The following is a 15,061-nucleotide window of genomic DNA, read 5'->3' as shown; positions in this document are numbered from 1 at the left end:
CGCCGACGCTGCGGCAGCCGAAGTCCCCCCAGGAGAGCACCATCTGGAAAGGCTCCGGCTGGCTCTCGGCCTCTCCCGGGCGGCACGCGCCGAACCCGGTAAATCAGGGTGCCCGAAGCAGCCGTGCCGACGGCCGGGCCCCCACGGGTGCCCCCGCGGCACGCAGCCCCGACCCACCGAGGATTCCCCTCTCCCCCCCACCGCCTCCCAAATCCCCCTCCCGCACCCCCGTCCTAGCACCCTCCGAGCTCCTCAGAGAGAGGGGGGGCTCGTGGCTCCTCAGCGAGTCCGGGTCCGGCGGGGTGCTGCGGCCCGGCGTTCCCGCAGCCTGGCTTAGGTCTGCTTCTTCTCCCATTCCTGCCAAGAGGAGGATGGAGGTGACGTTAGGTGGAGGAGCCCAAGGACCCTGACCTGTTGAGTCCCTTGAGGCCTCCTCCCCTCCGTCTCCTCCAAAGGGGCTTCAGCCCATCTTTGAAGACTGCGGTCATTGCTCTCCCGTCGCCCAACCAGCCCTGCACCTCCCACGTCTCTCTGCCCCCTGGGCTCGGGCTGGCAGCAAGCGCAGCCGAGCCGGGCCAGCCTCGGGCACCGCTGCAGCATCCCTCACTTTTGCGGTTAGGAGCAACCCAAGAGAGTCCCTCAAGTCCCCAAATGTTGCCGTCAAACAAGGGGAGGGGACGAAGGCTGGGGGGTCCCGTGGAGGTGGGAGCGAAGCGGCACCTTGGCCTTCCGCAGCACGTTCCCCTTGTTGGCAGGGAGGATGGACGGACTCCTCTTCCTCATTTCAGCTGCGCAGTTAACAGGGACCATGTGCTCAGGGGGGCTCCCGCTGGGCTTGCTGGCTGCTTCCTGGGGAAAAAAGAGCCAGAAGGGGGAGAATATAGGAAAGCCAGGAAGCAGGAACAGAGAAAGAAAGATGCAAATAAAAAAGACGGGAAGACACAAAGTGCTGCGAGGTTGAAGCTGACGCGAGCCAGCCCTGCAACCGCGGCTCTTCGCTTCCCACCTCCGACCACCGTGCGACAGAGCAGCAGAGAGCTCCCCTCATCCGCACACGCCGCTCCGCCCGGCACCCCGAACACGTTCACCCCGGGAAGCGAGGAAGGAAGGGCTCCGTACCCCGTTCTCGGCCTTGCCGGTGACGGCGAGCCCCAGGGCCGGCCCGCCCGCCAGCGACTGCTTCAGCCGCTCCTTCACTTCGCTCAGCCTGAGCTCCAGGTCGACGCGGCGCTGCTCCTTGCGCCGGCACTGCTCCTCCAGCTCCGCCACGCGCTGCTCCAGCTCCTGCAGCTTCTGCCCTGCTCCGCGCCCGCAAACGCCCCGCTCAGCGCCCGCAGCCGTCCGCGGGGGGACGGGGGGACGGGGGCAGAGATGCCAACCCATCCTCCCGGGGGAGGACGCTAGATGGGGCTGCCGGTCCGGGCACGAGGCTGCAGCCAGCCCTGCTGAGTGTCACAAGTGCCACCGCCGGGCACCTGCCGGCTGGGTGCTCTCCCCCGTCACACCCCGCAGGGCATCACCCTCTTGGTACAGGGCTGGGGCACCCAGGCGGGCCGGCTCGGCACGGCTGCGGCCGGGATGGGGTTTGCAGCCGCCTCAGCGCCTTCGCACACCCCCCGCTCCGCCGGCCCCCACCTACCCGTGCTGCCCTTCGCGGCTTCCCGCAGCTCCCTCTTCTCCTTCCGCAGCAACACCAGCTCACTGCGGATCGCTGCTTTCTCCTTCTCCAGCTTCTCTTTCTCCGTCAGAAACCTCCTGGCATCCTCCTCTGCCCGGTTCTTCCCGTACCTGTACTGGTTGGCGTCTGCATGGACAGGGAGAGGCCGTCACAAAAGCTTTGGCCAGCGTGCCAGTATCATCCAGCCCCGGCCTGGCCACGGACCTGGCCAGCCGGCCACTGGCCTGGGCAGACCCCACTCACTTGACGCGTGCCTCTTCACTTTGACTTGTGGGTCCACTCGCCGTGACTTCTCGCTGCAGGAGGAGGCGTGGCGCTTCACCTGGGCTCCAGCCGGCCGGGCTGGCTGCTCCTCTGCCTGAAGCCGGGACAGGAGAGCATGCCGAAACACCAGTAGGGCCACTGCAGCCCAGCCAAGGCTGCAGGGCTCATGGGGAAAGTCACCAGCATGGCAGTGGGACATGGTGAGCCCCTGCACCGTGCTCACCTGAACTTTCTCGTACGGGACGTCATCATAAACCACGCGTGAGGAGTCCATTCGGCTGTCCTGGGAGGAGCTGGCCCACCTGTGGGAGGCAGGAGGGATGGCTAATGTTCGTCAAAGGCTTTCTTTCCAGGCCATCTCCAGCTGGTCCCTCAAAGGGCCCTTTGATCTCCGAGAGCTTCCTGGATTGCTCTCCCAGCTACGGGCAGGGACCCTGCTCCAGTTGCAAGCACTTACCCTAACCTGTGCAAACATGCTGCTAAAAACATCTTCTGCTCTGTCCTGCCTGAGGGAAGCTACCCTACTCTGGGAAATGCTAACTCCGGGGATGTCAGCTCTTCCCTGAGACCATGGAGCAGACCACCACCTGGCCCATGCCTTCTCTAGAGAGTATCTAGCACTCTGAACCACCATCCCAGACCCAACCCTTGGCCTCTCCTCAGCACATCCTCCCCTTTGCAGCCCGCAGCACAGTGGGAGGAGAGCTCCTTACAGATAGGAGTGCCTCACAGCCGTCACGATGTTGGCGATCGTCTCCACGTCCACATAGTCATAGTGCAAGGCCTCGGGAGCTGTCTGGGAGCCAGTCTCCACCAAGAGGAGGCCCAGCCAACGGCCCAGATCTTCTGAGCAGCTTGCCTGGTGGGGAGAAAGAGAGGTTTGGGCTGTATGGCCCAGGAGATGGCCTCTCCTTGTGGCCCTCCAGCCTGTTGGCACCCCCAGGGCAAGGTGAGAAAGGGCTGCAGCAGGCTGCTGCCTCACTCCTTCTTCCCAACACGAAACCTCACAGCAGAGAAGGGCCCTCCAGTAGCACAATGCATGTGAGCAGGGATTATGAGGGCCCAAGAGAAAGCACATGTGCAGAAGGACCCACTCCTAAACCCCCCGCCCCTGCACCCCAACTCTGCTCCTCCAACCCCTGCAAGTTGCCTGTTCTCATCCCTTCTGCCTCTTCTCTGCCTCCAGCCTGCAATACTGGCATGGCTGCCCTGAGTTTCATTAACACACAGGGGAGGCGAGAGCAAGGTGCTGCACGCGTGCAAGCTTTATTCATTCCAGGAGAGGCTCCTCGCTCTAGATCTGGGCACCCTCCCTCCTTCTGGGACCCTGTCCACCTCTACACACCTCCAGCGCGGACACCTCCTGCCCGTTGCGAAGGATGCGGAAAGCGAAGGGGTGTTTTGGGCCCAGTCCTGGAACCACTTCACAGCCCCGGAGGACGATGGCGTTCACGTGAGTCCGTAAATCCGTGCGGTCCTTGTGGAAGTACAGAGTGTTGCCCTTCAGGCAACACCAGCGCTCCTTCCAGCACTGGTTAACCAGGACATTGAGGTAACCTGGAGAAAAGCCAGAGAGAAGGGTCTCAACATCTTCTTGGCAGCACCTTGGCCATGAGTATGGCTGGTGGAGGTGGGAAGTGAGAGTCACTGACTCCATACAGGCAGCCTGGTTCAGATCCCCCCTGGCAGCTTCTCTCCATGCTCCACACCCCCGCTGCGCTCACCAGGCTGTTCCTCCAAGGAAGGTTAGTGGTGAGGAATGCTGCTTTCAGCAACAAGAGCTCAGGTGAGTTTTGCTCTCCCTACAACTTGTCCTCACACAATGCAAACCCTCTTTGCTGTACTTTACTGCTCTGCCCTGTGCTAGGACTGTATCTGAGGACCTCAGGAGATCACAGGATCTTGGTGCCTCTCCTTTCAGTTGTGCAACTCTAATTGTATTCTCAGCAGAAACTTCTCCTGAGACCCAAAGCAGCTTTGCCTGAGTGAAGACTGACAGATTTCTTTTGCACCCAATTAGCACGAAGAGTGATGAGGACACCATCTTTGGTGTGGGGCCGGGTTTAATTGAGACAAGGCTGTCTGGAGATTATCGCCCAGCTCCTGCTCCCTACTCAAGGGCAGATCATTCAGTCCTCATTTGCTTCAGTTTCCCAAAACACAGAGCAGGGAACCTCTGGGCCCAGGTGATGTGCTAGCTCAGTGCTGCACAGTCGCCCAAGTCTGTTTTCTACGTCCCTGAGGACAAGAGGTGACCCGGACCCACCAAAAGCTCTTTGTGAGCCCCATAGCTTCCCTCCCTTCCCCTCCCTCCACGTGCCCTCTGTATGGTCTGGCTGGCAAGGAAAGGCCAGGTCTGCACCGGTTCCCGGCAGGAACCAAGCACCCGTCACTGCCCCAGCCCACACGAACCACAGCAGGGGATGTCCTCCTCAGTGGAGGAGGTCTGCGTGTCCTCGGGGGAAGGCTTCTTCTTGGAGAAGCTGATGATCCTGGTGATCTTCCTCCCTGCTGCCCGGCTCATGGAGCCCTTCAGGTCAGCCAAGCCACTCTTCTTGCCTTTCCCTGGGAAGAAGAGCGGCCCTGGTGACGTTGTATGCCAATGGTGCAGTCCAACTCCTCCTTGCACACTGCATGTGTGGACTGGTGCCGGGACAAGCTGCTGCTCCCAAGCATCGGTGCATGCCACAGGGCCCCATAGCTGGGAGGAGAAGCCTGTTGCACTGATGGCATGGGGTCTTACCGTGCTCACAGGGCTCCCTGCGAGCTGTGGGAGAGCCGGTCTCGCCTGTTGCCATGCTGTCCGAGTCAGAAGTGTGCTTCTCCTGCGACAGCCGCTGCGGGGAAGAGCAGGGCAGGTGCCTGTTTCAGCATGCCCAGCCACATCCCACCACCCCTCACCAGCCTTTGCCCCTCCAGCACATGGGCTGGGATGTCCCTGATGCTAGGGGACCTCTCCCCAAGAGCCCTGTAAGCGCCTCAGACCTGCCATGAAGAGGAGGAGGAGGAGGAGGGCTCCTCACTCTGTGCTGGGAGCTTGTCACTCAGCACCTTGACCTGGTCTTGGTGACAACAGCCTCACACGGCACCTTAGCCAGCCCACGGTCCCCTCCCTCCTCAGCAGGGCAGTTAAAAACGCCACCTTGTCCAAGTCCATCTTGCGCAGCATCACTGGGGACGTGGGGGCTTCCACTCCATCCGCTCCCGCGCTGCTCGCCTCCTTGATCACCTGCAGAGACAGGCCTCTGAGCAGCCACTCACATCTCCCAGGGTGGCAACGCCGTCTCCCCTGGATCAGCGAGCACCAGTCTTGCTGCCAGAGCCCAGCTGAACTGCCTGGAGAGGGATCCCAGGCCCGGGAGCACTGGCTCTGCTCCCTGCTGCCATCCAGAAGGGATGGCCAGCCTCCGGGCACGAGGATGGGACAGCACGCTCCATTTGGGGCACGAATCCCTCAGCAGAGTCTAGTTTGTCTGGGGGATCGGACACAGTTTGGCACCTACAGAAACATCATCATAGCTAAGACAGTCAGAGATCGGGATGACAACTTGCCTGGTGATTTAGGAGGAAACGGATTTGGGTGCCCCCAGTGCAGGAAGCCTCACCAGCCCTATTTTACAGGCTGGCACAGCATGGCTTGCCTGGGCCATACAAAATGACCTGGTTTCCCATGCTTAGGGCTAGCGCCCTGGGGCCCGTGAGGACACTTTCAAGGAAACATCCTGGCCGGACACAGCTGGCACAAGGGCCGCCCTTCTGAAGGGCGAGCGGGACGCCCGCGTCTCCGTGCACGGCCCGCAGGCTGCCCTCCCACCCAGCCAGAGGAGACGGTGCCCAGGCAGCCCCCAGGCTCTGCCTTGCCATGTGGGAGGGGAACCGGGAAAGTCTCCTGCTGCTGCTCGTGGGAGAGGCAGCGCGAAGCCCTTTCGCGCCCCCGAGGAGCAGGTCCCTTCTCTCCCTTCTGCGGCAGGGCCTCCTGCCCCAGAACAAAGGCAGGAAAGGGCCGCGGGGAAGGGGAGGGGGCGAACAAACATCCCCACCCCGCTGCCTCCCGCACGAGGGGCTCGGGCTATCAGCACAGGAGACGCCCGAGGCCTGGGAAGCGGCTGGCCAGCTCTCACCACGGCCAGGGCTGCCAGCTGGGAGCCGATAAGAGATGAGATGAAAGAAAGCCCCTTCCCTCTGCAGGGAGATAAGGCCTTTCCCAAGGGAGCCCGCTCCCCACGCCAGCCAGGGATGATGGGAGCCGTGTCCCTGCGGGGCCACCAGCAAGGAGGGATTGTAGCTGGCCCTGGTGAAGAGGAGCCGTGGTACCTTCATCCACTCCTCAGCCTGCTCCTTGCTCTGCACGGCCAGCACCAGCGCCTCGGCCCCCGGCAGTGAGAAACGCAGCTCGTGCTTCTTGCGCCGCCCATCCTTGGGGACGTAGATGACATTGCAGGTGCCCAGAGGCACTTCCACATGTGGCTGCCGGTCTTTGGAGCTTTTGTAGCACTAGGAGAAACAAAGGGAGCCATTCTGGGCCCAGCCAACCTTGCTGCCGTGCCAGGGCAGTGGGCAGACCTGAGCATCCCTTGCAGGCTCCAAAGCACACGGCACAGACAGAAGTGGCTCAGTCTTTGCAACAGACAATTGCAGAAGGACTGCAGGACCCCTTCTCCCTTTCTTCTGCTAGCCAAACCATGCCCCAAAGAGGGGAACCCTTCATTTGCTCACAAAGGAAGCGAGCTTCTGCTGTGGGATAGTCTCAGTCTTAGGGCAAGCTCTTGGTTAGGGTATCAGCATCTTCCTTCAACCCAGATCAGACCTCTCTTCCTAGCTCCCGTGCCCAGGTTTCTCACCCCTGCTGGCATCAAGCTCACCAGCAGTTTGTTGTCCCGTATGATGGTGAGCTGCTTGGCCCATTGTCCGAAGCGCTTCTTACGCAACAGGAAAGCACAAATCCTACAGTCCTTCACCAGGTTCATGGAGGCTTCCTCTGATGGCCACTGGTGTGTCAGCTGCTGGCCCTTCCCATCCTCCTCCTCCTCGTCATACGACTCGTAAGAGCTGCTCATTGCATCCGAGTCATTGTCTGGAAGAAAGCACGCACACAAGTCATCCTGGTGGAGCAACCCCAGGGCCGCCTCCCGAGCAAGCTCTCGCACTGCTAGGGGTCCGCTCTCCCCACAGGCTCCAGGAGAGAGATCATGCTGCACACAGGGATGGATGGATTTCATGTCATGCTCTGAGAACAGTAGCATTTTGACCCCAACTGTTTCCGTTTCGCCCATTTCCCTTCCAAATTACTCATGAAGCCTGTGGGCCAAAAGCCAATCCCAGATGCATCTGTCTGCTTTTTTGCAAGTCTCAAACTTAAAATGTGGATTAAACCTTCCACCTGCAATGTAGGATCACGCACTTGCCCTCTGCCCCATACCTCCCAAACACAGCACAGAGGAGCACCATACTGCAGCCAGTGTCCCTGCCCACAGCCCACCTCCTCCGAGGTACAGGGAGCTCATGGAGGTCACAGCAGGGACTTCCCTTCCTGATGCTGAGAAGAGGCACAGCACTCGTTACATGCTTTCCGCAGGGCAAGAAGGAGCCCTGCTTGCATGCCAAACAATACTCCGAGCTCTTTCCGGGCTGCTGGGCAAAGGGCCTCTGACATGCAAGAGGTCCTCAGAGTCTTAACCTTCCTGGCATTCAGACAGGAACTGGAAAACTGTCATTTGCATGCAAAGTCAGTGGCTAGAGATGGATACCTTTCCAGAGACTTATATGTGGAAAACAGCTGTGTAGCTGTTATACAAGACAAGATATACACCAAGATACGAATCAGGCTCCTGAATCCCTGGATACTCTGTCAGACCCAGCTCTTTTACAGCTCTGATGGATAGCATCATGGGGTCCTAGAGCAGTCTGGAGGTGGCTGCATGCAGGTATGACTCAGAACCAACGTAGGAAAGCCCAGTGTCTTCCCTGTCTTCTCTCCCTTGCTACATGGAGGCACTTGAGCATCACAGCAGAAACAATCAGCCCTGAACTCTGGACCGGACAAACAAGACCTCCAGGATTTGCTCTTGACTGCTCAGAACCATGTCACAGGACTAGACTTTGCCCAAATTCACCTCTCCACTGAGGGCACCCAGATACTTACAGGAGTTTTTTTGCTCCCCGTTCATTCTGGTCACTGGGTAGTTGCTGTCTGCATCCTCATAATATCCATCTTCGATTGAGTTAGGGGGGCTGGAGCTGTCTGTGGAGGAAGCAGAGGGCAGGTGGGCTTGCTTGGTGGGACACCCTCGCACCCGGCTGGTTTGGAGCAGCGGGGACCATGCAAGAGCTCAGCTCTGCTGCACTGTGCGCTCACCAACACACGCAACCGCCCCTGCACGGCCAGCGCAACGGAAGCAGGAACGGCTGCTTGTTCAAGCAGGACGTAGAGGGCAGCAGAGGACATTAATGGGGATTTTACCCGCCAGACACTCTGGAAAAGCCTGGGCACCTCTTCCCACACTCTCTTCCCATTCCCTGGGCCTGGCAGAGGAATGCACACTGCCCAGGCACCCTGCCAAGGTGCCAGGCGCAGCCAGGGAGGGTCCACACGCAGGACCCGGGAGTGTGCCGTCGCCCACCCCTCTGCTGGCAGTGTGACCCCAGCTCTGGGCAGGCAGGAAAGAGGCTCCAAGCAGATACTCCAGCTCCCAGCCCACAGCCACCCCGCTGGGAAGGGATGCCTGGCATGTGAGAGCATCGGTGCTCTCATGGTCCAACATCTCCTCATTGTTCCCTTTGCATCAAGCCAGGGCAAACAGCTCCCTGCAATCACAGTGCGGTGGGATGGAGAGTGAGACAGGAGGGACATGGGGTGGGAGGAGCAGTGTTTCCTTCCCTGGGATGAGCTAACAAGTCTGCCAAGGGCTTCCTTGCTTTCCTATGCTGGGAGAGGAGACTCAGAGCCCCTCTGAGATGCAGACGTCCAGCTCATGGGGCAGTTCCTCTGCCATCCTGGGAGTGGGACTTACTGCGGGATGTGATGTACTCTGGGGCCTTGCCTGGGCCCAGAGGCAGGGCTTCCTCATAGTAATCTTCAGGTGGAGGAGTGGTAGGCAGTGGTGGAGGAGGATCCACGGCAACCTACAGTAGATACACCACCGGCGTTAGCAGAGAGAGGTTGTGAGTCCCCAAAAGTGCTGCCACCATGGTGAGAGGCAGAAATGGGCTACGTCTGTGTGGCTGGAATGACAGTTTGTTCCCAGAGGGAAGGGGCAGGGCAGAGATGCCATCCCATATACAACTACAATGAGTCTTTCCCAGCAGTGCTGCTGCCTTTCACTCTCATGCCACCTGTCTCATGCCATGTCAGTCACCTCACTGCCTGCTCCTCAGGTGCCAGTGAGGTCCACCTGGCTTTGGAGCTGTGTCTGGCTGCAGCCTCTGGGGCTTTGGCAGCATCCAACACAGCTCCCTAAGGGTGCCCCAGCACTCTGCTGCAACCTTGCTCTCCACCCCGGCCTGGGGTCTGAGCCCCAGCCACCACCACCTTCAGTGTTGATGCCTAGGTTCTCCAGGCAGGTCAGACCTCACAGGTGGATATCCAGGGACTTACATTTTTTTCTGGCTGGCTCCTTGCAAGCTCCAAGCCAATGCCGTCACTGGCATCGTCCCCATCCTCCTGCATGTCCTGGAGATCTCGTAGGTCACAGTCTGGCCGGGGCAGGAGGAGAGGGTGAAAGGAGCAGTGAAACCCCAGAGCCAGCCTCCCCAGCCAGGCCCTCTGGAGAGCTCCCAAACCATGCCAGCACCTGTAGCCCTTCAGCAGGAAGGTGCTAAGAGAGGGGCATGGCTGAAAAACGCATCCAGGTTGGGGTGTCTGTGGACTCCTTCAGGGCCAAACAGCATTGCAAGCAGCTACTGAGCAGTGGGAGCAAGCACCCACAGTGATGGTGCCAGCCCTGCACTGGGCGTGAGGCCACAGACATTTCACCCGCTTCCTTCAGAGATGCCCCAAGAGCTTCAGTTACCAGCACAGCACTTGCCAAATGCTGCACCCCAGGTCGGGGGGGGACACAGCATGAGGTGCCACTCCACGTCAGCCACATGGCCTATCGTACCGAACTCCTCGAAGAGAGACTCCACGAAGCTGGTGCCATTGTTCAGGGACGCCGTGTTCACGTACAGGTAGTCCACGTCCTTCCCTGGGGAGGGATGGGGGAAGCTCTCAGCATGGAGATAGGGCAGGATGGTTGGGGCAGCACCAGCATCTCTCCCTTGGTGGCAAACGCTACCCAAGGACATGGGTCAACTCATCTTCATGCAGCCAGGTTGCACCAGCCACTCTGCCACAGGGAACTCTTCTGCATGAGGTGTCTGGGGAGTGGAGGATCTGCCAGGGAACGTTGCCAACCCCACTTGGGGAGGGAAGAAGGTGGGGGAGGCTTTGAAGCTCCCAGGTGCACAGCCCTTGCAGCCTTCCCATGGAAAGCCCTGCGCTCAGCAGAAACTGGTAGCAGGAAGACCTCTGTGAACCAGCGTTTCCACAGGAAATGCAGAGCAGCCTCAGGCCAACTGTAACAGGGCTGCACACCCCAGCACGTAGCCCCCGCGCCGGGCCCGTTTGCACCTGAGCCAGCTGCCGGCACCCTGGCCAGGCAGACGCATGCTCGCCAACAGCACTTGGCACCTGAGATGGGATGGGGGGTCCTGGGAGGAACAGGGGCAACTGCTGCAAAGAGCGGCCAGGAAATAAGGAAGGGAAGGTGCGTGGCATGAGAACCGGAGGCCTTGGGCCCTCCGTGTCTGCAGCTCCCCTCTCTTGCCAGGTGGGAAATAGCTGCAAAGGCAAGGAAGTTCATCCATACCCAGAGGGCTCCCGTAAATCACGGGGACTGAGCCAGCGGAGCGTGCTGGCTGTCGTGCGATGCCGCCGTCTGTGCTGCTCAAGGGCAGCTGGAGGACTCCCTCCACCCCCAGCACCGTCAGGGAGATGCATCCCTACTGCCAACAGACATGAGAAGCGCTAGGATGCTCTCCAGAGGGGACAAAAGGCAGGTGTGGGAGCGTGATGCCAGCACTGTGCCAGGAAAGCCACCCATCTTCATTCCATCACCTCCACCTCGCTGTCCCCTTATGCCCTGTTCAAGTCCCACTGCAAATTGTATCACAGGCAGCCCTTCCTCTTGCCATGGTGAGGACCCCGCGTGGCCTGGCCAGCCTCCTGGGACACCATGGCAAGAGCAGGCCCTTCTGCCCAGGCCGTCATGACAGCTGCCACGCCGGGGACATGCGCGCTCCCTGGGGACAGCTGTCGGGCTTCGGAGCACCGCACAAGCTGGACGCACTGACCTGGGGGCGGCTGCAGCTTCTGCAGGATGGTGGAGACAGCCAGCTTCTTCTCCTGCGTCGTGGAGCTCAGGTACTCATGGTCCAGCAGTTTGAGCAAGATGCTGAGCTCTGGGAGGAGCTGGTCCAGCACTGGGGGGAGCAGGGAAAAGCCCGTCAGTCAGGAAGGTGTCACAGCCCTGGGCTTCAACCCAGAGCCCCCCTGCGCAAGGGGCAGGGGCACAAGGAGCAAAGCAAAACAAGGCACAGGGGAGTTCGTATTTCAGAAGCAGGAACACCCCACTCGGTACACAGCCCAGACCTCCCTCAGGCTCGCACACCCCAGCACGTAGCCCCCGCTGCAGCAACGGAGGCACAGGAAGAAGGGGATGGAGGAAGCCAGAGACACTTCTCAAGCCAGCCCAGAGGCCTGGCACATTTTGATCCACCTCCTGGCTCCAAACTGGGAGAAGATGAGGGATTTTGCTATCCTGTCCCTGGAGTGGGTCTCTCCCCTTTTTGCACCCAGAAATGCAATGCACGGAGTGCCAGGGACACTGCCAGAGATGCTAAAATAAAGAAGCAAAAGAGTATGTTTGGATTAAGATTATGCAAAACAGGTGCTCCAAAGGGGCTGCAACACGGGGAAGACCCCACAAGAGCTGCCCCAGGGTGGCTGCCCCCACACAGCCCCAGCGCGGCTCCGGCACCGTTTGCTGAGACCGCACGCACTCCTACCACACGCAGGCTCTTCAGCCCACCCGCGGGTGCCAGGACACAGCCTGCTGAGCCTGCTAACGGAAGCGTGAGCTCTCCGGGCTATCGGATCACTATCAAAGGGCTCAGCGCACATCTTTTTCCATGCAGGTAAAACTACACCTCTGTCCCCCTGCTACAGCATCTCATTGCTACCTGGTGCCCCGTTGCTGTCATGGGTTCTGTGTTGCGACAGGAGGAAAGGCGTCCCGGCCCCAAACCCCTGCCCAAGGTGGTCAGCCCGAAAGGTGCACGGGGAGAGATGGGGCTGCAGCAAAGGCAGCCACCAGCCTGCTCCAGCCTCTCTCGAGAGGCAGAGCTCAGCCCACCATCTTGAGCTCGCTCTTCAAAGCTCTGCCCCCAGAGCCACCCAAGGGAGCAATAGATCCACAGACCAGCACCAGTGCCTTAACGGCACCTGTGAATAGCCCCAAAACAAAGAGGTTCAGATGGGCTGAACCTCTGACCTAAGAGGAACAGTACCAGAAACCATCACTCATCGGCTTCCCAGTCACTCTGCTGGGACTCAGGTATCCCCAGGCTCCTGGGAGCTGGTTCAGAGCTAGTACAACTTGACTCCTAGGTCAGCTCAGAAGACAAAAGTAAGCAAGAGAGATGGTGAGAATCCAGCAGAAAGAAGGAAAGGAAGAATTTGCAGCAAGTCACCATCACAGGCAAAACATATATTGCAATGGGGATCTTCTCTTTGGCCCAGAGATTCACAGATTCATTTTTACAAAGCAAAAGCATACCTCAGCAGCGGGATTACACTTGCAGCAAGGGAGGTTGCTCTTCTCTGTAATGCGCAATTCCAGAAAACATTTGGGTGTTTGCATATCAAAATGGACAAAACTTGTCACCTAAAGCAGTGCTTTCTGTGCTGGCAGCAGCTGGCTGACAAGGCGGGAGGACATCTGTGTTGGCCAGCTGTGGCTGGGGAGGGCTGAGCAGGTTGAATTCTGGACTCCAAATCTCTCGTGAGCTCCTCTGCTCCCAGTTTTGCATGAGCATTGACATCCTCAGCCCAGGCCTCTTCCTGTCCTTTACTCTGAGATTAGCCATTGAGAAATAACCCCCTAAACATAGGCACTGTCTCCATGCTGAGGCTCAGAGCCAGAGCTCCTTGGGGAAAGCCCTGAGGAGGGGAAGGAAGGAGGCAAGGAGAGGGAAGGGAAAGCATTCCCACTCACCAGCCACTGCTGCTGGCTCTGGGCCATGGAGCAGCATTTCCTTGACCTTCGCTGCTGCTAGGGGAAGAGCTCTGCGGGGTTTGGCAGCCCCCAAAGAGGAGCCTGCCCAGCCTGTGAAGCATGTCCCCCAGCCCTCTCCAGCCCAGCCTAGTCTCTCTGCCTTTACCAGCCCCATGACCAGATCCCCTGGAACTAATCCAGACCAGCTTCTCAGCTACTCTGACTGCCCCGCTGCCAGGTCTCATTCCCTGATGTCCTCCGAACAAGACAAGGCAAAATGGAGCTGGATCCAAACGTGGGGACTGCACACCCTCCTGGCTGGGCCCTTCTGGACAAATGGCATCAGGCAGAGCACAGCCGCGGGGCTCGGCAGCTCATTGAGCAATGCTCTGGTGGTATCTGCAGTAGCTCTTCCAGGATCAAATGCCTACGATAGCCTAGATTTGAGAGACCAAGCTCAGGGACACCAGCAAACCTGCAGCTTTGGAGGCTACAGAAGGGGACAGGAGAGGAAAACAAGCTGCTGTTTCTTCCACTCTTCTACAAGCGTGAGCGAGATCTGTTCTCTTGGCAGGCAGCAACCAAGTGTCATCCCAGCACAGCCAAGGCAGGATCACAGCTGGCTCCAGGTCTCTGGGGACAGGGGCGGGAGGAGAGGCTGGGGTGACCACAGAGGCATCTCTGACGTGCTGACTAGCAGGGATGGCTAGCCAGGAGGGGAGAGCGTGCAGGGAGCACGAGGGCTGGACTGGACATGCTTTCTGGGCAGTATCTGCCCCCTGCTGCGCCTTCTCTCTCTGTCCCCACTGCTAGGGTCTTCCTGTCCCTGGTGATGGAAACGGAGAGCAATAGGGACGTGACCCGCAAGCCACGGGCTTTGGGTGGCACATTGAAGCAAGCAGGATGAGCTGCCCCGCAGCTGTGGGGTGCTCCTCCAGCACAGCGGAGCGGGCGGCAGGGAGGGCTGGCACCGGGCACAGGCAGGACGCCGTGCTTCTAGAGGTGTCAAGATCCTCACTACTCGTGTTTATCAACAAGCTTCAGCTGGGTCCTACCCAAACACCATATCCAGTCTGCCCAACACCCATCCGAGACTGGGCTGCTGCAGATTTGACCCAGGATTTTGGTGGCGTGGGAGGGGACAGTTACTGTTAAAATACTGCCCCTGTCCACTCCCATGAGCCGCAGGCCAGAGTGGGGAACAAGTCCCCTGGGAACGGCACGTGGAAGCCGGCTGCAAGTTCAGACCAAGGCAGGGGCAGGATAACAGCTGCTGTGCAAAGCTTTTGGCTGAACGGGAGCCCAACAGGAGTGGGTCCCTGCGCCTTTCCGCAGCCCACCAGCAACCACCCGGCTGCCCCAGCACCTCGCCGCGCAGGAGCCGTCGGAGGGCGGGAAGGGGACAAAGCTCCCGCGCCGTCGCGCCTCCCCCCACGAGACCAAGGGCAGCGGCGGCAGCCCCGCTCCCAGCAGGGGGGACGTGAGGACGGTGCCCGGCTCCTCACCTGCCCCATCTGCGCGGCTGCTCCGCCACGGCGGACGGGGGGCTGATGCAGAGCAGGCTCTGCCGAGCTGAGCCCCAGACTCTCCCTCCACTGGGGCCAAGGGCCCTGGGGCCACCCAGCGAGGCAGCGGTCTCCAGCCCCAGTCCACGAGGCAGGATGTAGCTCGTGAGCCTCTTCCTGCCGCCGGGCCTCTATCTGCGCAGACCTTCTGCTTCCTCCTCCCTCCCTGGAGCCAAGCTAAACACCAACGTCAGCCCCTTCGGCTGGCTTCACCATCATCCGTCTCCCGTGGACAGGCCAAAACGGGGCAGGTGGAGGGTGAGAAGCCTCAGCCCAACTCCAGAAAGAGCAGGCAAGGCTGG

At 59.9% G+C, this 15,061-nt stretch overlaps 1 protein-coding gene across 1 annotated transcript in view; it reads right to left on the bottom strand.

The window, feature by feature from the left end:
- Positions 1-209: 209 nt before the first annotated feature.
- Positions 210-15,061, bottom strand: part of AFAP1L1 (actin filament associated protein 1 like 1) — a 30,825-nt gene continuing 15,973 nt past the window's right edge. Inside the window, exons 2-19 of the mRNA XM_062587140.1 lie at positions 11,273-11,401; positions 10,042-10,125; positions 9,537-9,634; positions 8,953-9,064; positions 8,085-8,183; positions 6,805-7,016; positions 6,257-6,436; positions 5,085-5,171; positions 4,686-4,779; positions 4,355-4,507; positions 3,288-3,499; positions 2,656-2,801; positions 2,166-2,244; positions 1,922-2,036; positions 1,640-1,804; positions 1,120-1,298; positions 721-849; positions 210-357 (exon numbers count right to left, since the gene is read on the bottom strand). Coding sequence (XP_062443124.1) covers positions 334-357; positions 721-849; positions 1,120-1,298; positions 1,640-1,804; positions 1,922-2,036; positions 2,166-2,244; positions 2,656-2,801; positions 3,288-3,499; positions 4,355-4,507; positions 4,686-4,779; positions 5,085-5,171; positions 6,257-6,436; positions 6,805-7,016; positions 8,085-8,183; positions 8,953-9,064; positions 9,537-9,634; positions 10,042-10,125; positions 11,273-11,401 — 2,297 coding nt within the window. The 3' untranslated portion in view covers positions 210-333. The remainder of the gene's footprint in view (positions 358-720; positions 850-1,119; positions 1,299-1,639; positions 1,805-1,921; positions 2,037-2,165; positions 2,245-2,655; positions 2,802-3,287; positions 3,500-4,354; positions 4,508-4,685; positions 4,780-5,084; positions 5,172-6,256; positions 6,437-6,804; positions 7,017-8,084; positions 8,184-8,952; positions 9,065-9,536; positions 9,635-10,041; positions 10,126-11,272; positions 11,402-15,061) is intronic.

Source organism: Rhea pennata, chromosome 14, assembly GCF_028389875.1.
Source record: "Rhea pennata isolate bPtePen1 chromosome 14, bPtePen1.pri, whole genome shotgun sequence".
Lineage (NCBI taxonomy): Eukaryota > Metazoa > Chordata > Aves > Rheiformes > Rheidae > Rhea > Rhea pennata.
Note: the sequence above shows the minus strand (reverse complement) of the source record. Positions and strands in the feature narration are given on the sequence as shown.